General features: G+C 39.5%; 1 protein-coding gene across 4 annotated transcripts in view; it reads left to right on the top strand.

Annotated features, from left to right (window-relative positions):
- Window positions 1-24,395, top strand: part of ZFHX4 (zinc finger homeobox 4) — a 181,999-nt gene that overhangs the window by 34,523 nt on the left and 123,081 nt on the right. For all 4 annotated transcript variants that reach the window (XM_075920494.2, XM_075920495.2, XM_014577726.4 and 1 more), the window contains exon 3: window positions 1-25. This exon is cut by the window's left edge and continues 478 nt beyond it. In XM_075920494.2, the coding sequence (XP_075776609.1) occupies window positions 1-25 (25 nt within the window). The remainder of the gene's footprint in view (window positions 26-24,395) is intronic.

Genomic DNA, 24,395 nt, shown 5'->3' with positions numbered 1-24,395 from the left:
CGAGGCAGCCCTGAAACTATACAAGGTAAGCCCGTGACAGCAATTTAAGTTGCAACAAAATAGAGGAAATTAACTGTTTCAATGCTAGCAGAACGAGACTATGATTAATCAGCAAATTAAATGGTTATTGAATAAATTTATAATCAAACAATAAAAATTATACTGTGTAGGCAGGAAGTACTGCACCTGGAGAATTTTATAGATTTACCCTATGCCCCATTTAGTTTTCAGTTGATTTGAACACAAAATGCATCACTAAATCCCTAAGTCAAAAATAAAATTACCACATAATATATGGCTAGAGGGTTTTAAAATCTATTTTATGATTATAAAAACCTTTCTCAGCTACATTTTAATTGTAGAGGGTTTTTTTAAGCCACAGAAAATAATGAATATTCCATGCCCTGTATAGGGAAAGAGATGGTTTTCTGGCATAGGCATTTGTTGCAACCCATAATCTATCACAGCCAAACTATTTTACAACAGTGTGTATAGTAAACACATGCACGCACCACTTTATTGCCAAGAGTATTCAAATGTAAACACTGTCCTTTTGTCTATCCTTTTTCAAGCCAGTAATGATTTTCACAAACATGAAAAGGGTGTGGTGTAGATAATTATGTGAGGAGAATGGCAAATATATTTTTATCTTTACTGGAAAAAACTATGCAGATGTAATGAATATGTGGGAGTGATGAACACCATTTATTACCTAGCTTGTCATGACTTTTTCCAAACCCTAATTACTGGGTAACTTATTTTTTGCAGTATGTTTACTGGACTGGCTTGATTGTGTTGGTTCATGTGCAAAATGTAACACATTCATTTCCAAGATGAATAACTTAGTAACTTATTAAAAACTTTGTCTGGAGGATATTAAAATTCAGAAATATTGCAAACCATTTGTCACTGTAACAAGCTATAAATGTGATTAGAAAATCCATTTTGCAAGTGTTACCTATTGATTTATACTACAAATTTGTGATAACTAAACTATCAGGAGTCAATGGCTGATTACAGTACCTATGCTGGTTTTCTCATTGTATTGAAAATTTATACATACACACAGAATGGAGGGAAAAAAATCAGCAGATCTCTAGGCAAGAAACAATATTTCACTGGACTTTGGCCAAGTTCAAATGTTAGTTTCTGAATGAACACTTTTTATGCAGTGCCGTGGTAGCTGTGTTGGTCTCAAGGTATTAGACAGACAAGGTGGGTGAGATGATACATTGTATTGGATCAACAGAAGATGGTACTGAGATTGCCTTCCCCACTTTGCCTCTTTAATAGAGTGTACACAAGGAAAAAAATTAGAAAAGGCATTTTAACATGATGGCTGTATTGTTAGTTGTTTATACGGCAGACAAAATTAAGACATTAATAACACTATGGGATCCATATCATTCTCACGTAACTGTTGTTAATTTAATTTAATTTTAAATGCACTTATCAATAATTATAGGTGCAGAAGTTCCTCAGTTCCATTTTCAAAACTTCCAAAAAGCCGAAATCACTATTAAGAATGAGATTAGACTCCAAAGTCACTTAGGTGCTTTTTTTTTTAATTCTTTGGCATATATGCAGATGTGCAAGACACAAATTGGATCCAGTGCACAAAACTGACCTCTGAAAACTAACAATCCACTCAAACTGACACTGTCTGCCTTTACTAATGCAAACCACCTTCCCTAGAGAATTCTTGGCCAAATAAATTTAGCTTTGCAGCATGAAGTGTTAAAGACAAAGAAAAAGGAGTGAATTTCAGATTCCAGGCCTCCTTGTTGTATATGCTTTTGCCATGCATCCCCTCCTTTTTTCAAATTTGCTTTGTTAGTCTGAACAGTTCAGCCGATTGTATCTGATTCAGTGAAATGCAAGGAAGGTGCTAGTCTTTAGGGTGAAATTTTACCACAGGGCACGCACAAGGCCTTACGCAGCTTCTTTGCACTGGAGTGAATCCACCATTAGAGCTTCAAGGAATTACAAAAGCACACAAAGGGGCTGAAATTCAGTGTTGCCAGTTTTTGTAATTTCATCATGAGTCTCTTGATGTTTGGCATATTTCTTGAAGCCGCTGTCCCCGGAGTCATGTGAGGAAGTGAGAATTCTTGGTTTTGGTTTTTAATAGGGTTAGGTTTCTGTTTGGGAAACAAATTGAGAAAATATAAATGTCCAGTATTTTCTAAATAAGATGTAATGTAGATTGTAATGTAATGTCAAGTTTGTCCAGTATTTTTCTTGAAACCGTCTGGCAACCCTCGTTTTTAAGGGAGTTTCTATCTTCTCCCTCTTGATTGCAGGGAAAATGTTCGTGAAACTTAAACCGTAACAGCTCAAAAAGTAGAAGATCAATAAAGAGAATTCAGTAAAAAGAGTAAATAGAAATCTCATGATTTTTAAGCAAGTCATGATTTTGGAGGCATGACTTAGCTATTTTTAAATGCTTGGGGTTGGCAGTACTGGAATAGGTCCCAAATGATCAAAGCATTCTCAATTCATATTGTTTAAGTAGAACTTAATGGTCCTGATCCTACAGCTTTTGCAGTTTTCCCAAACAACTATAAATTTCAATATGAGTGGTGGGTGTGTAATTGGGCTTTAGAGTGGAATTGTGCCATATATTTCAAGTCTACAAAGTTACCAATTGGCAGAGCTGATAGTTCAGTCAGGTCCAGGTGAAGCAGTTGATAAACAGTTGTAAGCAAGCAGTTTTAAACTTTTTCTGTCTTGGTACATCAGATAAACTTTTGGAGTACCTAGGAAAAAAACCCATGACTTTGTATGAATAATAGATACTTGCCTTAAGGGTGATATTGAATATTCTTGAATTCTGTTTTATATTCAAGTAACTTGTCTAACTCTCTTAAAATTAAGATGCTGTGAATATGGTTTAATAATAAGGAATTTTAACACCGGAACTATATGAGAGCATCGAAAAAGACACTAAGATTTTGTTTCTTCATTTTCACGAGCCCCTCAAGGCTTTTTTTTAATGTTGGTTACTTACTATTTTTACTTAAATGTTACTGATTATAAGTTTTCTTTTTTATAAATGTTACTGTAACAGTTTGATTTTTCTTTCTGGACTTAACTATTGATGGAGTAAAAGGATGGATTTTTGTAACCATAGCTTTTAAAGCTACCTGGTGCATCAGAGCTTCTCTGCTGAGGTTGTGTAATTTTAGCCAATTTTAAAATTAGATTCTAATTGTGGTAAAGCAAAACATTTAGCTGTTTCTAAGTTATTAGCTCACCTTTCCCCTCCAAAAAATAATCCTCCTAAACCCACTTTTTCTAGTTTCACAGTAGTCAAGTGGTATTTGTAATTAGGCTTGCCAGATGCTTTCACCAAAAATCCCGAACATTGGGAGAAAAAAACCCTTGGTTGACGAAAAAAGGGGGGGGGGGCACCAAACTTGTTGATCAAAAACAGCAATGGCCTTCCATCAAAGAAAAACAGAAAATACCGGCCATTTTACATGTCCGATATTTTCTGGGTTTTGTTTTTTGTTTTTTTACTGGACAGGGGCCAGAAATAACGGACTGTCGGGGCGAAAACTGGACACCTGGCAAACCTATTTGTTATGTGACTGCTAAGAACCAGATTAAAGATAGTTTTACCTTGAGTGAACTTACTTTGGGCTAAATCAAGTTTGAAAAGACTTACATTTTGAAAATCTGAAGCTTGGTATTAGAAAATTAAATCACAAAACACTTGTGAATTCTTTGTAGTATCCGTCAGGAAGTGTTCAATAACTTTACAAGTAAACAAAAGAAGAATGTCTAGCAACAAAATGCATTTCCATTCTGCAGGAGTAAGAGTTAAACTTTCTTCAGATTTAGAAAGCTTTTGTAGTACAGTGATAATTGTTGATGTAGCATAACTATAATTATAACTGCTCCCAGGAAGCCATTTTGTATCTCAGTAAGATATCTTGTGATGTACTGTGTATATCACTTGGCATACATAAAATAATTTTGAAGTAATCTTAATATGAGAGCAGTGAAATCTAGTTGCCACACTGTCTTGGCTAATGAGGGATGATAGTTAATTGAGATGTTAACAAACATCATCTATAGCTAGCAAAATGATTTTGTAATTGCAAAAGAAAATGCTAAAATTAGTCTTCCAAAACTGTCTGATTTAATGACTGGGATAGATCTTCATTGGGAAATGTATGTTATCACATATTTACCTCCTATTATTTTACAAATGTAGTTGCTTAGAGTTTAAGGGAACTTGACAAGCAGCAGTTAGCAGAGAAATACTCAGCTGTGTGGAAACTACTTTGCTTTTTTCTTTATTGACAAAATATTGATTCATAACACTATTAATGCTATGATTGTCAGTTCAATTTGAATAGATCACTTTACCTTTTATGTTCTGAAACAGTAAGGGTATTACCCGAAATAAGAGAGTGACCTAATTCCAGTTTAAGAAGGTTAAAGGTTAAAGGTTAGCTCCAAAGCATCATCTGCCTAGCTGCTTAACTTTAAACTGATCAATTTAATGAAAATCTGTTTTACAGATGGTGTTTTAATGTCTTTGGCAGGATTTAGGCAGCTTTAACATTAGACGTATGCTAGTAAAAATTATTTCTTTATTTGACCAGAACAACACCTTTTCTTTTATGTTTTAAGGTAGAAGGCATATGGGCTATGGTATTTTGGCAAAGGACCCAGAAACAGAAAGTGTTGATGATCTTTCCATATGGGCTCAAAAACAGAATACTTTTATGTCTATTGCTAATGATGACTGAGGAAACAAACAACTCTGTATTTATTATTTTACCATAAAGCTTTACATTGAATACCTAAGAAAAAAAAAACCCATCCAAAACTGACTTTGAAAAAGTGTTGTCTTCACTGTCTAAAGTAGCAGTCTAATTTTTTTAAATACACATAGAGAGAACTAATTGTCCTCTTTATTTCTTAATTATGTTTTGATAGAGCTGCATAATTCTCCATTTATTCTCAGAACACTGAAAGGAAGATATTTCAATTATACTATTTTTAATTCTAATGAAACTAAGTTGACAGTTTACAGATTATGCATGAGAGAATCCCTTAATAAACTAGGAGTCAGAACTCAAACTGGTGTAAATCAGTGCAGTTCCACTTACACCAGCTAACTGTCTGGCCCCCTTCTATTTTAGTTAGGATAATCAGTAAAGGATGAAAACCAATATTTATACCTACTTATCAAATATATGTAATTTAATAGGAATCTCTTACCCTGCTAATGCAGACCTATATGTTAACCATGTAATTCACTAAAACTGCATCCCTTGCTGAAATGAATCTGTCTGTCTTACACAATCATTGCCTGCATGTAGCAATTTGAAAAGGAGAGACCTTTCCTTTGACCTTCAAAACTTTTTAAAAAAGAGGTTACAGTGAAGCTTTGTTTTGCTCACAAATGAACATAAACAGGCTTCCAAAGAATCCAGTAAAATGAGATAATCACAAATGTATAATATCACGTATTGAGAAGATAGACAAACAAATGGGGCTTTTGCTGTATTTTATAGGATGAATTTATAGTCTATTCTTGGGTCACTTATGGTCAAGAATTTTCATGGTCAACTGAGTGGCCTCACCAGCTAGCATCCTCTGCAGGAAATACAAATACCATGCAGCACCTGCTCTTCAGCTGGGGTTGTACTTCTATGCTATTTTAAGCCAAGGTGTCCACTTCTTTTCTGGTTCAACATCAAAAGCTTAAGTATTCTAGCTTTCTTCTGCATCTGTCACCAGTGAAGCAGAATAGTCTGTCTGCATTCCATAATACTGTTTGCATATTGGGATTTAAATCAGTCAGAGATGTTGAATACATTGCTTGTCTCCATCACGAGCACAGAGGCAAATGGGATATAGTCTTTAGGTAACTTTTAGCGTAACAGTCCCCTAAGGAACATTGCTTGGGTTTTCTCATTATCCTTGTTATGGATGAAAGCATCAGTCTTATGAATTAAAAACTTGGAGAGGTGGAGGGGGGGTATGAAATGATCGGGAAGGTGGATTCAAAATGGGCCAACCACCTCGATCACTCTGATAGCTTTATTCTGTTTGGCATGAAATGATGATACTTTCATCAGTTTGGAATTAACACAAAGTCATATTATTGTCATTTCAATAGACCGGCATCAACTTTGTAATTTAAAATCAAATATCACAGATATGTGCCATTGCAATTATTGAACTGTCATTGTCCCGGTATGATGGTAAGAGGTCAGGAGACTGTGTAGCACTTATTTGCATAAAAATCATTGTGCAAAAGGAAATTGGAATGTCTGTACATCTGAGGAGCCAAAACATGTTTTGCTTACTCTTATTCTAGTCATTTGTTTAGGTGAAGAAACATTGTTTTCAGAGATAAACAAACATTTATTCTTTTCTCTTGCTAAACACAAAGCTCACTGTGGAAAATATTTCACTTTTTATATTAGTTTCGGATTTATGTTCATGCTAGGGTTGAAATGCTGTATGAAATTAAAATTTTGTAGTTAGGATTTTTTTTAGTAATTGTAATTCAAATTACTGTACTCACATGTACAAAGCAAAAATAAACATTGAAAAATATTTTGTGTAGTAGACTAATGTATGTAAGCATACTATATGTATTTAATAGATAAATACGTTGTTGTAAATGACCAAGTTGATAATTAGATAATAGTAATTTTAAATTGTAAATTCCAATTTTCAAATTGGTAATTAGATAATAGTAAATATAAATCTTTCTTCTGCTTTAAATGAATGGAAAAAATTGTCCTATACATTGACCTATCGTTTCTAACATAATATACAAAAAATGTTCAGTATGTGTACATCTGTGGCCTGACTTTTTCAGCAGTACCTGCAATGCCATTCAAAAATCATACCAATACAGTGTTCAGTTTTCAGTAGAGCAGAAAAAATACTCAAAGGGTATTTTTTGCAAAACTAAGCCATGCCTACACTTCTTGCAAAACTAAGCCATGCCTACACGACTGGGTAAATTGGTATTTCTTCAATTGATGAAGTGGTGTCGATTAGGCGGATCTGGCAAAATGTGGGAAATCGATGGGAGAGCATTTTCCCATTGATTTCAGTATTCCACCTTCCTGAGAAATGTAAGAGAAATTGGCAGGGGAATATATCCAGTCTACACAGTGGTGTGTAGGCACTGCAATAAGTGGATCTAGCTAAGTCAACTTCAGTTACACTATTTCAGTTATGTAAATAACATAACTTAGATCGATGTATTGTGGTAGTGTAGACCAACCTTCAGTTTGAGTATGGTCCTGCAAGGGCTTGACCATAACCTGTACTACTTAGCAGGTGACTTCCCAGTGAAACATTGGCTATTCCCTCCTCATGCAGAGCAGGACATGTGGGCACATTAGAGATGGAAAAGGTAATGTGAAAAGGATCAACTCTTCTTATTCTGTGTGCTAGACATACAGAACATCTGGATAGCAGCTGTTTTGTGTACTTGCTAGTTATTTTGGAGATGCATAGAATTATTTCTATCTGGGGTCCAAAGCAGGAATGCACTGTACAGTAGATATACTGCAGAGGTGGAGAACCTTTTTTGGGTCGGGGGCTGCTGACCCACAGAAAAATCAACTGGTGGCTGTACACAAGTGAGAAGCAAAAAAGAAAAACCAAACCCTCACTAATGTGCCCCTTGACTGAGAAGGAGAAAGACACTCCTCACATTCCTCTCACACACCAGAGCCTCGGAGGGGTGGGGCAAGCTAGTAGATTTTGGGTGCTCTAGCCTCGCGGTGAGATGGCAGGGGAACTGGAGCTCCAGCACAAGCACCCCAATGCTCAGGAAGCCTCTGGGGCTGGATCTAGGCAAGCTGGGGGTGGTATGTGGCCCCTGGGTTAGTTTCTCCACTCCTGGTATATAGGCATGTTCACAAGAACATTACAGTTGTGGATTTAGCAATCTCTTCATCAGCCTCGCAACATAGGGTTTGTAGTCATATTTAAGAACTCTTTGGTTTTGGTTGTTGATAGCTACTGTGCCTCACATGCAGCCTTTCTCATATTTGGTAATCCCTGTTTACCAAACCCTAGTGACCCTCTCCCACATTTCACCCTATTTTAACAGCTACAACTAAAATATTGGGGTCGGGGGAGATCTCAGAGGATGAAATTCTCTGCATCCATATTAGCTTCTTACAGCCAGCCTCTAGTCTGGAGCTGGGGACAGTTGTCTATCGTTAGGGAGAGTGCATCTCCCTCCAAACCTAATCAGCCCATCCCTAGCCCACATCCCATTAAAGTGTCTACCCATCCCATTAAAGTGCCAGGATAGGGAGTGCTGCAGGTATTGTGCCTCCTAGGATTAAGCCCTGATATTTAAAATGTGCAGGACTGATGCTGAGAGAGAGACTGTCTAGAGAATGATTCTGGTCATTCAGACACATTTATTTTTGCCCCTCTTAGCACAATAGTGCTTAGTTTTGTAAGTAAGACTGTCAAAAAGCTTGACGGGTGCCAGGTGCTCATCCATCCCACTTCCTACTGGATTTAGCAGGAATTCAGCACCTTGCAGAAGACGATGGGCATTTGGGAGAAGCCCCTAAGTGCCCTGAATGATTATAAAATAACAATTCTGGATAGTATAGACAGTATGTAAACTACATCTAGGTTTTTCATTAATGTGTTAGAGTAGGCAGGTTACAGTTTTTGTCTGCGTATAGAGTAGCTCTTGGAACAGAGGACTTCACACAGCGAAATAGTACAGATGACCCCAGTGGTGCAGTGGTAGGTTTTCATGCTAATATATAAAGAAAGCTTAGGTTCAATAAGAACCCTGGGAACTTCCCTTTGTGGACTGCCAAGAACAAGCATGTCATGGAAATGACCCACTTGGTCTCCAGAGGGATAGAGCCAGCCTTGCTGTTTTACAGCCCACAGATACATAAAGCATCATCTAACATGGCCTCAGGGGAAACTTCCTGTGCTACTCTCCCTGTGGGAAGTAAAGTATTAAGATAATCTTCAGCTTTTAGAGGCAGGGGGCATTGAAGGAGATGGAAATAGTGGAAAGGTAGTCCCAGAATGATGAAGTGAGTGAATTCCCAAGCCTGGGGCATCCTGCCACAGCAACAATAAAAACAAACAGGGAAAAAAAGTGGGTTTTTTTTTTGATCATGTGAAAGAAGTGTGAGCAATTCTCTTCTCCTTGCTAAACAATACATTGTTCTTGGGAGTCATAAGTGGTTATATATTCATAATTTAGTTTAAAAAATGAATATTTGGCTTACTTTATTGGCTGAACTATTTTGATTAAAGAGCCATCCTTTCTCTGTTTGAAATGGTTGTAGTTGAATAGGATCAAGTTTTGTTTTTAATACAAGTAAAGCTTTTGGGATTGCATTGGGATTGGTGCATAGGCCGTTGGCCAAACGTTTGGGGGCAGGATGTGTTAGAATCTCTCATTTCCCACAGCAATCTCCATTTGTTGGAATGCCCCGGCAGGAAATGCACTAATAGCTCTTTGTGCTGAGCATGGGGAGAAGCATACACTGCCCCATCCTTAGCAGTAATGTGGATGTTCTCTCCCCCTAGTCATGCTAGATCCCAGGAATGGTTTATGCCCAAACTTTCTGGGGGGGAAAAATCTTCAAGCAGAGACATCTCAAAAGATGTCTGTTTCAGAAAGTGCTGATCATGTGAACTTTGGGGTTTAACTGAAACTGTTCTCAAACCTTTGCCTATACCAAGAGCTACCAAGAATCTGCTATAATACGCTGTAGTTACAGGTCCCACTTGTATGCCCCTTGAGGATAATGGGTTTGAAAAATAATTAGATAAGTTCATGGAGGGTAGATGGATCAATAGCTCTTAGTCAAGATGATCAGGGACCCAAACCCATGCTCTAGGTGTCCATAAACTTCTGACTGCCAGAAAGTGAACATTATTAGGATGCATCGAACAAAATTGCCATGTTATTCTGTTCATTCCCTTTGAAGCATCTGACACTGGCAGATGATAGGACACTATGCTAAATGGACTATTGGCTGCTTGTATGCTATTAGAGCAAATGTCATAAGTAACTTTCCTGAGTTTGCTTCTGGTGTGGAAGTCAAGTGTGGAAGTCCTCATGAATTGTGAAACTTCTGCATTTAAACAAGAGTGAGTGTTTCATTCGCAAACAATGAAGCTGAATGCAGATTAAGCTGCACAAATGGAACTTCATTAAGTCCCATGCATAGTTCTGGCCATGTAGCTAAGTTGCTTTCGGCCTAATTTCCCACATTCCATAGTTTTCTGGAGACCCCTCAATAACAGTTGCTCCAATGAACCATGGTCCCTTTGATTCCTGTTCCACTCATTGTGATGCATCAGTTTTACAAAATTTTAATATAAACATTAAGAACAAATAATTGCTGCCCGGCCCATGTCTTTTCACCAGCACATGGCTGAGTCGTCTTTATCACAGCTAGTCCAAGAATCATTGGGATAGTGTGGTCTCCTCTATATGTAGCCACACTGGGAATAATATATGTTTGTCTCTCTGCCACCTGTCTCTGATTCTAGTAAACTCACTCTCTGTGGAGTCTCCTCCCTTCTTGTAGGTTGGCTTCCAGGTGGCTCTCTGTCTCTCTGTTCTGTGATGATCACTGTAGGCGCTCTTGATGTTTATCAACTGGCTCATAAGTGCCTGTTGTTTCTTTGGATTAGGGATATAAGATCCCATTTAATGGGTTAACCAGTTAAACATTATGTTTAAGCGGTTAACCAATTAAAGGGGGGGACGGCTGGAGCAGCCCTCTCCATTCTCCGCCATGGACAAGGGCTGTTTCAGACCCTACCAATTGACAAGAACAGTTAAGGGTGAGGCTTACCTGTTAACCATTCATATCCCTAATTTGGATCATTTGTCCCTCATGTGTAGTGACTTCATCTGAGGTGGATGCCCTTGGACCCTTCACAGTCCCTTTAGTCAACTGCTTTTGCTGTCTCTGCTATGGCTGGATCATCACAGGAGTGCCTTTCTCCAGAGCCCACAGGTCCTTGGCTGACATGTTGTAATTCAGTGTCTTCTTTCTCTGACTGTTAGCCATCTCATTTTGGCAATGTCCCCTTCTTTGTTGCTGCAACAAATCTTCCATCATTGGTACTGGGGTTTTGGTCCTTTGTCTCATCAGTGTCTGTTCAGGACTGTTCCGGCACACCTGTGATGAGATATTTTTGCTGAAAATCCTAACGAAGGATCTGAACTACAAGAATCAGCTTTATGTCTGTGAGCTGTTTTCACAAATGATTCCACCTCTCTATTACTCTGTGGGTACATTGGGGAGAAAATATTGTACACATTCCTTTAATTCTTCCAAGCCGAACTGGCATTCATTGTCAGTAAATACAGTGTCTAGAATTAGGGATGTGAACGACTAGTCAACTATCTGATAAGCAAATGCTTACCGGATAGTTGACACGGTAGTTGACTAGTCACTTTCCCCCATCCTTGCTGTCTCTTTCTGATAGAGTGAAGGAGATGCTTCAAAGTGGCAGCGCCATGTGGAGTCTGGAGTCAGCTGGGTGGATTTCCCCACTGACCCTGGGCTCCATGTGGTGCTGCCACTTTGAAACACCATGTGGAGCCTGATGCTGGGCTCCCTGGGGCATTTCCAAGCTGCAGTGCTGCATAGAGCTCGCGGTCAGTTGGGGACTCAGCCTTGCTTGAGTCTCCTGATTCCTGTGCTCCCCAGGGCTGTTGCAACACTCCAAAGGCAGAAGCGCCCTTATCGACTATTTGGTTAGCCAATTAATTGAAATGTTACATCTCTATCTAGAATACCATTGCTCATAAGGTGGGCCTTCAGTTTGCCAATCACCAACTTGCTTCTTGCATCAGACAGGGCATCAGACCACAAAACATTTCAATAATAGCACATTGGAATCAACTATAAATCAGATAATTCTGCTACCAACTTTCCAGGGTTGGGGTGGGTAGCTCATGTGGTAAAAGTCTAATTTTGCTGAGAGTTATCACATGACTGACAAGTGCAACATCCTTCTATCAAGGAGTTCTGTATTCTTTCCTGTCTAATAAATGCACTCTCCATCCTAAATAATGTCAGTGCCCAGGTGTGAGGCATGTATTTTTTGGAATACATCTGTTCATAAAGCTCAGTGGGGGACTCCAACTGTCTGTGCTTCGAATTGGATTCCGTCCACTCAACAAATCTTTAATTTGAAAATATGGTTCTTCTCCTATCAGTATTTGGCTTTTGTGTCTGGCCACTCTGCTAGTATTACTGTCTTGATTGCCTGCAGCTGGATGCCCTTTTCCATAGCTTCTTTGATTTTCATCTGTGTTGCTGTTGAAATTCAGAAACAGTGCAGCATGTTAATGGATTAAGTTTTTTGATTCCCTTCCCCCCCCCCCCCTCCAAGCTCACTGAGGCTGGGTAAATGTGCTCCGCTCAGGGTGTCTAACCTCAGTAATTCTCATGGACAATATCTGATCTCTCCCCAGTAGTACTGGAAGCACATCAATATGTGCTGCAATCTCGTCAAAGCACTAGGAAGGAGCTTTGAGATGATTGTCTCTAGGGTCTTGTGGTCTGATTGCTTTATTATTGGGTGGCCATAGATGTACTAATGGAATTGCTCCACTCCAAATACCACAAGTAGAAGCTCTTTTTGTATTTGGGTGTTCCTTGTTCAGTTTCTGATAGGACACTCTTTGCACAAGTGACTGGCTACAAAAGAGCTACACCCCAATCCTTTGTCCAGTGCATCACACTGGAGCTTCAGTGGTTCTCTTAGCAGCCTGATAGTACTGCAGAACTGGGGCATCCATTTTAATTTGCTTCAGCATATCAAATGCTTGTTGTTGGAGGCGTGTCTAGGCCCCCTCAAATCCTGTCTCATGCTTGATCTGTTTTCATTCTCTTTGCTGTGAGCAGATTTCCAATGTATGTCATCTCGCTATTTGAGTCAAACTTTTGCTAGGCTAAATTTTATGTTCTCACTGTCTCACTGTAGAGTAACTTTTAATTTTTGTTATAGTCTCATTCAGCTTCTGTATCATTGCTCCCTTTCACTTAGAATGAAGATACCATTTGTAATTATTTTTACCTCAGACAGGCGCGGGTGAGTTTTCTCTGGAACATGTCCGAAGCTGGGCTTTTGACCATCGGCATGTGCACGCCTCTGCAGAGACCAAATGGTGTTGCCGAGGCTCTCAGCAAGCTGGACTCTTTTTACCCAGAAAAAAAATTGGGGAAAAAAGAATCCTTCTTGATTTTGCCCCTTGTTGCTTTCTTCATCTGCCAGCTTGAACCTGATATGCTGTCAGACAAAAGGAGAGCAGTAGGATATCACCATCACTGTCTGATGTGCCTACCCTTGTGCAACCTGCTAAAAGGGCTCAACTTGCTACATTCTTGCAGGGCTGCCTGCCTTAGAGCAGGGCACTTCTCTGTTTCCCACTTGTCTCACATAGCCATATCAATGGTGAGATGCATTTGCTATCTCACTGCGCATGTTATGTCTCTGAGGGCTTTAATCCTTTCTTTTGAGCCTTTCTGCTACATGCTCCATGTCTAACCATTGCAAGTGCCACAAACTGTCCTGTCCTTAGTTAAGGATTCTGGCATGTCTCAAAATCGCATGCAATAGCTATTTGGGTAAGACTGTAAATAGGGATCTATCTCCTCACCTTTGGATTGGTGTCTAGTGAAGAATATATGTCACTCCACAGTTTCATTCTAGTTGGGAGGAATGGGGGGAAGGTCCCCAGAGCTCTTAGGCCTGCTGTGAGGTATGAGGCAGTTGTGAGCTATAGTGGGATGCAGATCTCTCACTATCTTGTTCCCCAATCTAGTAAAATAACAGCTGTACATTCCTGCTGTTTTCCTCCTGCATGGCCAAGCGTGTGTGCAGCTCAAACTTGTCCTTCCAGCAGCTACTTCACTGGGCTAGGTTTGGATCTGCAAAATCCAGGGTGCCATGCTCTCACAATCAGGTTTTGCGCTTCAGAGAACTTGCAGTTCAGATGCTCCCACCATCTTTCATTCACAAAGAGTGAAGCTGAATGCATGCCAAATTGAATGAGTGGCATTTTATTAAATACTGCACTGTTCTGTCCATGTGGCTGAGCTGCTTCCAGCCTTACTGCCCGTGTTCTCTGTTCCACTGGTGTTGTGTCAATAAGACTCTCCAGGGAACATAGGTCCTCTGAGTCCACTTGCACTGATCATGATATAGTGTGTGTGTGTTTTTTTTTTCTTCTTGGAGTAAATTTGTTATTCTACAGCAATTCTATTGGCTTTGTAAGGTTTAGAGATTTGAAACTAGGATCCAGAAGAATAGGTTGAATCCTCCACTGACCAGTGATGTTGGGCAACTGATTTAACCTCTCTGCATTTCAGCTAACCCCTCTGTTTTTATTGTTGTAAAGCACTTTATGATTTACAAATGAAAAGCCTGTTAAATAGTATTAGTACTATTTATTAGGGGTGGTGGTGAAAGGAATTGGGTAAATGTATTTAGTAATAGAAAACATTGAAGTCTTACCATGTAGTGGCCAAGCCTTTATCCCAACTCCCTCAGCTCTTGGGCCTTGAAGAGAAAGCTTGACTTTTTCTCTATCCCACAAGGCTGAGGTCTGCCTTCTCTACGGGAATTAAATTACTCCGTGTTTGTCCTCTGGCCTCCTACTTACCCTAATAGCACCAAGGGCAGGCCCAATCAGTAGCTGGATGATAGATTGTGGCCTTGCTGGAAAGAAAGATGGCTGACAAAATAAAGATGTGTAGCTCAATGCACAATAATACTGATACTGATGTATATGGAAACATTACAATAATACCACACCTGCACCCAGAAACACATGTTGAATTCTCATCACCCCTTTTCAGGAGGGATTAGCACAAGTACAAACACTTCAGAGCAGGGTGATCAAAGACATGCAAAAATTTCCCTAAGAGAGAAGATTGAAAAGTTTGGGACTTTGAACTTAAGGAAGAGAAAAAATTACAGGGATATAATAATGTACACAAAATAATGAATAGTGTAGATAGTAGCACCTGCCATATCTGAGTTGGGGATAGAGTCAAGTCACTTCCTAATCCATTTGCTGTTCCTGTTGAGCTCTGTGGAAGAAGAACTAATGATCATTACCACATCTGCTAGAGTGGCTGTTGCTGAGATAAGGGAGGTGAATACAGGGCCCTGACATGCTCTAACCCTAGAGAACTGTAGTCCGTCAGGCATTGTCCAAGACTGGAGTTGGGGAGGAACAAGGTCTCACTGCAGGGGAAACATTTACTTGTTGCAGAATGAACTTCTCATAGCTGGGATGGTGGTAAAGATGTAGGTGTGGGCTTCTAAAAGTTCCTGAAAACTCACTGAATTAAAAACCACGTCTGTTTGTGTATACGTGCTACTGGTATATATGTGACTGTCTCCTGCTATAGTACTATACAAATATGTGTATGACTTTGGAAGTGGCAGATACAACTGCTATAGTAAAGGCATGCTTCCAGCTTCCATTCTTATTTCTCTTTCTCAGTTTCTCATTACTTTTTGAAAAATACTCTTCTGGAGGTAAAATTTTCAGTGCTTGGGTCTGACTTCAAAGAAGTCTCTTTCTTGAAGGAGCTGTTTGAGTTATCTGAGCATAGGTAGGGGAGAAATACTTCCCTCACCTGCTCTGATCAGAAATCTAGTACTCTGAGAGCTGAAGAAGTGCTAAAATTAAAAAATTCAAATTTAGCACGGTTTGTATATCCCAGAGAGACCTAAATAACAAGCCTGGTTTGGAGAAAATTGGCTATGATCCTGCTAAGCAGGCAGTTTCCTGAATATGCAGTAAAATTTTGATTCATATTTGCTCCAAATTCACTTTCAGACTTTAAAGATGCCCTAGTGATTGATATCCAGCACCATTGGCAAAGTCACTAAACTTCGTAAGTGCCTCAGACCAAATATTAAGCATTTCATAAGGTCAGTTGGGAATCTCCCGGTCAGGGCAGTAGGCTACAGAGCGGGAGCGAAAGCTGCCTAGAGGCAAAATTCAAAGAACTAACAAGCTAGGTACATAGAAATTGTCATATCACATCAAATGATACCACTGGTCCTTCCATTCCAGTATATTGAAGCTAGACTGGTCAAATCAAGATGCTTCTAAGGAAAGTGCAAGAAGCCCCATAGTGGACAAGGGGAGCTTCTACGTATTCTCTATGGGTGCGTCTACAGTGGACTGTAGGTCAAAATAAGATACACAAGTTGAGCTATGCAAATTGCATCTCTTATTTTGATATTATTTCAAAATAGCGTATTTCAAAATTTGGTGCTGTCTACACAGCACTTATTTAGAAATAAATCACTATTCCAAAACATCCCTTACTCCTCATGGAATGAGATTTAGAGGGATGTTAGAATAGAGAGCCCATTAAATTTTGAAATAACGGGTGCACTCAAAAGATGTAGAATAGCTATTTTGGGATACTTCTGCTATCCTGAAATAGCGCTGCAGTGTAGACATAGCCTATCAGTTTAAGTTGGTTTGCTCCCTAACACGTGTACACTGCTGTGACTTTTTAAAATCTGGCTATTAGATAACTTTGGGTGTACTTATATGTATGCATGTCTGATTTCTGAATGCCACAATCCCATAGTCTCAATAATATTTAGTGGTAATGAGCTGCATAAACAAAATTTCCATTCAGCAGTTATAAGTTTGTTGCCTATCTGTGTTATTTGTTTTATATCACTTTATCCATGTTATGTATTTTGTGTATATCATTATATCCCTGCTAGTTTTTCTCTTCCATCAGTTAAATGGTCCTAATCTTTTCAGTCTTCTTTGTTATGGAAGTTTTTGCATGTCTTTGATAACTTTGATCACCCAACTCTCAAATGCTTGTACTTGTGCTAAATCCTTACTGAAAGGAGGTAATGAGAACTCAATATGCTATTATGGGTAAGGACATGGTATTGATGTATATGAAAACATTACAATAATATCAGTAGCATTATCTTAACCTATTCCTTACATTTCACTGGCTTTTTTTTTTAACTACAACTGCACATAGAGTGGCAAATCTCTATTTTGTTTTCCCCTGCCTTATCCTTTTTTTCGGTCCACAACAAACCAGGATCATCTTGAGTTGGTACACTTAATTTAGAACCCAGCAATGAGTGTGAGTATTACCTTGTAGTTGTCAAGTGTGAATTTCATCTGCTATTGTGCTTCCCATGCAGTTGCTTTCTGATGTTGCTGATTTCTGACGTTGCTGATTATATAGTCTTGACTAATCTATGTTATTTTGTCCTGTAAAATGTGGCCCTAGTCTTTTACTCATTTTTCAGAACATTAATAACAAATCTATCTTGGTGTGGAGTTTTAGGGTATCCAACTATTAAGCTTCTGTCATGGTGTAAATGGATCATTCATTCCTACTCTGAGCCAGTTTTTGATCAGTAACTATACTTCACCTTTCACTCCATAACATTCTAAACAGACAAACACTTTCGAAAGTGCAAAAAATTTGTCAGCTGATGTTCCTTTATCCACTGCTTTGCTGACATGCTTAAAGAATTCTAGTAGATTAGAGATGAATGATTTTCTTCTATATAAGCAGTGCTGGTTTATACATATACTATCAAGGTCAGCAATCTATTTTTATAATTCTGTTTTTAATTCTTGTTTCATCCAATGTATCTGGTATTGAATAAAGCATGCCAAATTTCCTATCTATAATTTCCAGGATTATTTCTTTCCACTCCCTCCTTTTTCAATAAGTATACCATTTTGGTAGTACGGCATTTGATTTTAATGAGATAGAGCTGAAACAGAAATAGGCAGTCACTTCGCTGAAGTTCCTTCAGCACTCTTGGATGTCCTGATGATTAGTCATTCTTTAATGTGTCAGTTTGTTCCCTGGTGATCAAGCAGTCTTGTCAAATCACTAGCAAGATTACTGCTACTGATACACTGACTTTTATTTTGGTTCCTTGTTCTTTATATCTTTGGCATTACGTTTCATATTTCCAGGTACTTTTAATTTCCATTTTACATTTTACTGCTGTATTTTGTTTAAATTTCTGTTGGCTTCAGTAGGGTTAGAGGTTTCAGTAGTCACAAATGGCAGAACAAGGAGTTACTGTGGGGGAGGTATAAGTTGGATATTAGGAAGAATTGTTTCACTAGGAGGGTAGTGAAACACTGGAATGGGTTACCTAGATAGGTGGTGGAATCTCCATCCCTAGAGGTTTTTAAGTCTCGGCTTGACAAAGCTCTGACTGGGATGATTTAATTGGGATTGGTCCTGCTTTGGGTAGGGGGCTGGACTCTATGACCTCCTGTGGTGTCTTCCAGCCCTAGGATTCTATGATTCTACAGTGGTTCCCAAACTTTTCGGCATCACGCCCCGTTTTTGATTTTTGAGAAACCCTCACAGACCCCCCCCTTCCCCAAAAATAGCAGCAAAATTTGGGGTAGGATTGACGGGAGTGTGAGTGGCTGGGTCGCCTCGCACCCCCCCTGGAATTTCTTCATGCCTCCTCAGGGGGGCATGCCCCCCATGTTCTAGAGATTTCATTGTCTCGTGGCTTCCTCCATAGCCTGAGTAACCTCTTGCACCATGCCTTTTAGCTTACTATTCTTGTTTTATTTCTTGCATTTCTCTTCTTTTTTTGTTTAAAGGTATTCATGCCTTCTGTGAATCTCCGTGTCCTCAGATTCTATGGCATAAGCAGGCACAATTTATAACTTCCGAATGCCAAATAGTTTTGGACATTTTTTTCTTTAAAAAGGAGGATCACTTAAATATAAAAGGTTAAACTATGATGGAATGTTAAGAGTGAAAACTGAAGCATGAAACTGTCAATAAGCTACAAAAATTAGGACCCCAATTTTGCATTCAGATCTGCAAGGGCACAAGGTTCTGCCATATAGATCAGTTTGTATTATTACCAGGCCTTCCTGTAAGTAAAAATTGCTTGTGGTGTACATTAACATGGCAACTGTGATTATTACTCACAGGCTATTTCGAAATTTGGGGTTGAATAGCGCCAAATTTCAAAATAAGCTATTTTGAAATTAACTCAAAATAAGCTATGCAATTTGCGTAGCTCAAATTGCGTAGCTCATTTCGAGCTCAGGGTGCAGTGTCAATGACTCTTTAGTAATATAGCATGGTTAAGTGGATGCACTGTGTGTATAAGAACACATACAACAGATCAATTACTACTTTTCTGTCTATATGGAATCTTATACCATTCACACCATCGTAATATCTGAGTGCCTTTCAGTAATCTGTTGAGCAACATGACTGTCACATGTTGTTTGTTCTCTCATGCTACTGAAATGTTACTTTTGAACCCTGTAATGTAGCTTATCAGTCAGAATGAAAGAGGCCTGTGAATGTTTTTAGAAGTATGCATTTACTACCTAAGTCCTTGGCTGTTTTACAAACAATAACCCTGAGCATTTTTCATAAAATTAGCTATGACTGTAAAATCATCTATCTATCTATCTATCTATCTATCTATCTATCTATCTATCTATCTATCTATCTATCTATCTATCTATCTATCTATCTATCTATCTATCTATCTATCTATCTATCTATCTATCTTTCTATCTATCTATCTATCTTCTTTCCTTTCTTTCTACAGGGTGTTTTGAGCCAATTAGAACTTGTAGCAGTTTGCTTGTCTTTGAAATTGTTCGTTTACTCACTGGAGCAAACATGAAACAGAACTTTTACACACAGCATGTATTTGATCATTATTTATCTGTATTCACTTAGGTCATAAGGTGGCAGATTCTGAGCCCTGCTCTGCTCCCTTTGTTTCACTGACTGAGAAAAAAGAATTGGTTGCTTCTTGTAAGTCTTCTCCTAGGCTATGTCTATATTGCAGGCTTCCTTCGGAAGAACCTTTTTTCAGAAGAGATCTTCCAAAAAAACTTTGTCCGAAAGAGAGTGTCCACACTGCCAAAGCACATCGAAAAAGCGATCTGCTTTTTTGAATGATAGCGTCCCCACTGAATGGATGCTATCTCGCATGTAAACTCTGATTATTATGGATGGAGTGGCCACCAGGGCACCTGTGCTTCTTCCTCTTTCCTCTTCCTTCAAAAGAACTCCCTCTTCCCCATCCACACATGCCTTTTTCTGAAAGAGCTCTTTTGGAAAAAGACTTCTTCGTCATAGAAAGAGGATTGCCAATGCTGGAAAACCCCCTCTGTTCTTTTGATTTACTTTTGGATGAACATGATTGCAGTGTGGACGTGACTCAGGTTTTGTCAGAAAAACAGCTGGTTTTTTTCCGACAAAGCTCTGTAGTGTAGACATACAGCAAAGCAGTGTATTCTCTAGAGTAAGGGAGTTCCAAATCAAACTTTCACTGCTCTTCCTGTGGCAGCAAGACGTGTTTCATAAGAGGGACAAGGAAGAATGGTGATGACTGAAGCAGGTTTACTTCCTCCCACTGGAGTGAAATGCATCCAGGATTTAGGATTCCATAGAAGGATCTTGGATACAATGTTACAGGACTACTGTGTTAATCTCTGCACAGCTAGACAGCCTGTGGCTACTGTTGCAAACCATAGGTTTCACTGCAGGCCTGCATTCTGACCCCTAATTGAACGTAGTTTTCTCGGCTCCCAAGTTCATTCTGCATGGTGCTCAATTGCTCTCTGTTGGTGGAGAGGATCTTACTCTGCAGTGGTTCCCAAACTGTGGTTTACAAAAAAATGTTTGGTCACATGGAGCTGTTTTTTCTCCCTTTCTTCAGCATTTAAATCACATTTAAAAAGCTTAAAATAGTTTAAAAACCTTCTAACATTACTTTTGCAACGGGAATGTTTTGCTGTTGTGCCGCAGGGATGATGTTCAGTTGCCAATGTCCTCATCGTAATCCATGAGATGATGTCTCTATTATAATGTAGCCTACAGAACAATGTTTTGACTATTTTTTTTATTTGTTTTTTTCAGTAGGATTTGTTTTAGTTTTTTTTTTTAATTATCCATTCATTCATTGTGTAGTGAATATGAATGGCTTTGCACCAGGGATGGATTTAGCCCAGACAGTTTTCCAAAATGACTGCGTTTTTCAGCTCTGTCAATTGGCTGGAGCATGGGACTTCTGTGGTTTGACTACTGTGGTTTCTCATTACTGAGAGACATTATTCAGTTCTTAAAGTTCTGTTACTTGGGTAATTTCTTATTCAAATTGATGGTTACTGTTTCTGTTTTTCTCTCTATCTATTTTTAGTGTTTTCCATTTATTTCTGTTGCTCCAGTGAATAGTAACAGAGGGAGGAAAAAAGAAAAGAGGGTGTAAAAAGTTTGCATGTATTGAAATGATGGGTTTTTTTCCCATCCTTAAAGCCATTTTTGATTACACCAGTGTTTAATTTAAAACATTGTGTTTATTCTAAGCCCCCAAATAAGCCACAACATAGTGATACCCATGTGATAAACGATGTGCTAAAATACATTTTCCACAAACCTTTGACCATTTTATCTGCACTTTGCTGTTAATCTTCCTCCTCTTGGATTATGCCACACTTCTGTGTATCTTTACACACACGCACACACGCACACGCACACACGCACACGCTACATCTAGACTGCAATCCTCTTTCGAAAGAGGCTTTTATTTCAAAAAAGAGCATCTAGACTTCAATGAATACCTTTTGAAAAAGCAAACCGCTTTTTCGAAAGAGAGCACCCAGGGTGTGTGTCTAGACTATAGGGTTTTTTCGAAAAAAGTGGCCTTTTTTCAAAAAAAACTTCCCCTGTGTCTAGACTGCTGCCATTTTCTTTCTAAGGTAAATCAAAAGAACATGGCAGTTTTTTTGACTGCGGAAAACCTCGTTTTACGAGGAATAACACCTTTTCTCAAAAGTGCTCAGTCTAGACGTAGCCAGGCAGTCTGAATTTTCCCTTTCGAAAAAGCACCGTGTGCATTACATAGCACCTTTTTTTTGAAAGAGCACTTTCGAAAAAAGGCATTATTCCTTATAAAACGAGCTTTTCCACAGTTGAAAAAACTGCTGAATTCTTTTGATTTACTTTTGAAAGAATGCGGCAGCAGTCTAGACGAAGGGGACATTTTTCTTTTAAAAAGGCCACTTTTTTCGAAAAAATCCGTAGTTACACACCCTCACTCTCTCTCTCTCTCTCTCTGTCTCACATACACACACACACACACACACACACACACACACACACACCTCTAACAGAAATATTTCTTCCTCAAGTATGGAATTTCACTCAAATTCCAACTCCTTATCCTCACTTTCAGGGCTTTGCACAATGTCAACTTGGCATACAACAGTACCTCCTGGAACATCATTTGTTTACTACATGTTGCCAGTACTTTCCACCTCACCAAAATTTCATCATCTTTTCTCACTCACATCTCTACGTGTTCATTTTCATACTGATCTCTAAATCCAGCTGCCTTGCTCTTCAAGTTCAAAACTCATTTTTTTTGTGATCTTCCTGCCAATAATTTTTCTTCTGCTCTCTCACCATATGTGTACATTTATTTGTGTATATGCATCATTTATATAAGCAAATGTATTTATAATTACCTTATGATGTCATGTGGGAGTACAGTTTTTTTTTGTCATGTATTTGAGATGGCCCTGTTATGTATAAGTAGTAGGTCAGTTGTGCCAGCCATCCCAGAGGAAACTATCGTGTGTTCTGAAACTGCTGCATATTTTATACGGAAAGTATTTCAGAGAGTTTAAAAATTGTATTGGTACTGTTTTTTCACATACAAAGCCAAGCTCCTAAGGAAAGAGAAATTATGACTAATACATTTTAGAAACCTCTGAAGTTTTCTCTATAATAGCTTTTCCATACATCATAATGTTGCAGTTTTAAAGTCTGACATATCAGGACTAAAAGCAACTGCTGTGTATCCTGTTGGAAAGCTGAAAATCTCCTATTTCCAGTTCTATAAAAATCCTGTTTCCAGCTCTGTAGGATTACCAACCTAACCCATCACTGGTATGATGCCCATCCTGGGAATAGGGCCAATATAATTTGAAAGGAAAGTTCTTCATTTGAGAAGGGGGAAAAAAAGGAAAACTTCTCTGGCAGTTGGTTTTTAACAAAAAAGGAAATAATGGCTGCTTCTGCTCTTTAGATTTGAGGCGTCAATAGAAATGCTCTTGGAGATGGTTTTGGGATCTGATCCAGATGCAGTGAAGTCTGTGGAAGGATTCATTAACCAGAGTAAATTTTGCATCAGGCCCTTTGTGGGCAGAGAGTGGGATGGCCAAAGTTCCAGATAAACTGTTTATCATTACAAGATGTGTAGAGTGTGCTGCCACTGCACATGGGAAGAGATTCTGTACTGTGCCTTGAAGAACCCACAGCCCAGGAGTCAGAGAGCAGGCCTGTATGCAGTAATTTCTGTGGAGGGTGCGAGCTGTGGGACGGGTTAGAGGCTCCCCATGACCCAGCCTCACCTCCAACCTCGCTCCTGGGTGAGGTAGGGGGGAATCAGCACCAGCCTTCCCTGGCTAGCTGGAGCACGGGGGAGGGAGGCTGGGGCAGTGCACCTCCCTGCTTTCCCCCTGCCGGCCAGAGCATGGGGGAGGGAGGCTGGGCAATGTGCTGCCCCTGCCTACGGATGTAATTATGTAGTCGATTAAATGATAAGCAAAAGCTTATCAGTTAATGCTATAGACTACAAACTTCCCCCACCTCCTCCACCAGTACATTTTTTAGCAGGCTGGCCAGCAGCCCGGCTCAGTCCCAGCTTGTGCCAGGTCCAGGACCTACCCCCACTGAGGCTCTGCAGTTAGTGTATTAGGAGCCAGCGGGCAGGTAGCCTGGTTCAGTTCCAGCTTGCATTGGATCTGGGAGCTCAGACCCACCCTCCCTGACAGAGGCTGCTGCCACCCCACACTACTGCCTCTGTATCAGAAGCAGCAGTGTGAGGCAGCAGGCCAGCTGTTTTTTAAATTGTCTCCCCTCGAAGATCAGCTCCTGCCTGGCACCAGCTCCCACCTGATACAGAAGTAGAAGTGCAGAGTGGCAGGGGACTCCTTGGGAGTGAGGCCAGAGTGCACTGGCTGCTGTCCCCACCCCTTGGGACTATAGAATAGTCTTGTAACTGATAAGAATTCATGAGGTTAATTGACTATTCAGTTAATCGATATTTAACATCCCTACCCCTGCCTTCCCTAAGTCAGCCAGAATCAGCCCTATGGTGATGGTGGGGGGAGTGGTGTTCACACCCTTCGCATTCCCCCCCTCGTATAAGCCTGGAGAGGCCCTTCCAGTTTTGAGTGTGCTGGGTGCTGAAGTGGGCCCTGGAATCCTTAGGCGACCTGGGGTGGGGAGGCTGTGTAAATGATGACTGTGGGCAACAACATTACCTGGAATTTCTGTAGCACAATGCAT

The sequence above is a fragment of the Pelodiscus sinensis genome, chromosome 2, assembly GCF_052426305.1.
Source record: "Pelodiscus sinensis isolate ZL-2025 chromosome 2, ASM5242630v1, whole genome shotgun sequence".
Classification (NCBI taxonomy): domain Eukaryota; kingdom Metazoa; phylum Chordata; order Testudines; family Trionychidae; genus Pelodiscus; species Pelodiscus sinensis.
Note: the sequence above shows the minus strand (reverse complement) of the source record. Positions and strands in the feature narration are given on the sequence as shown.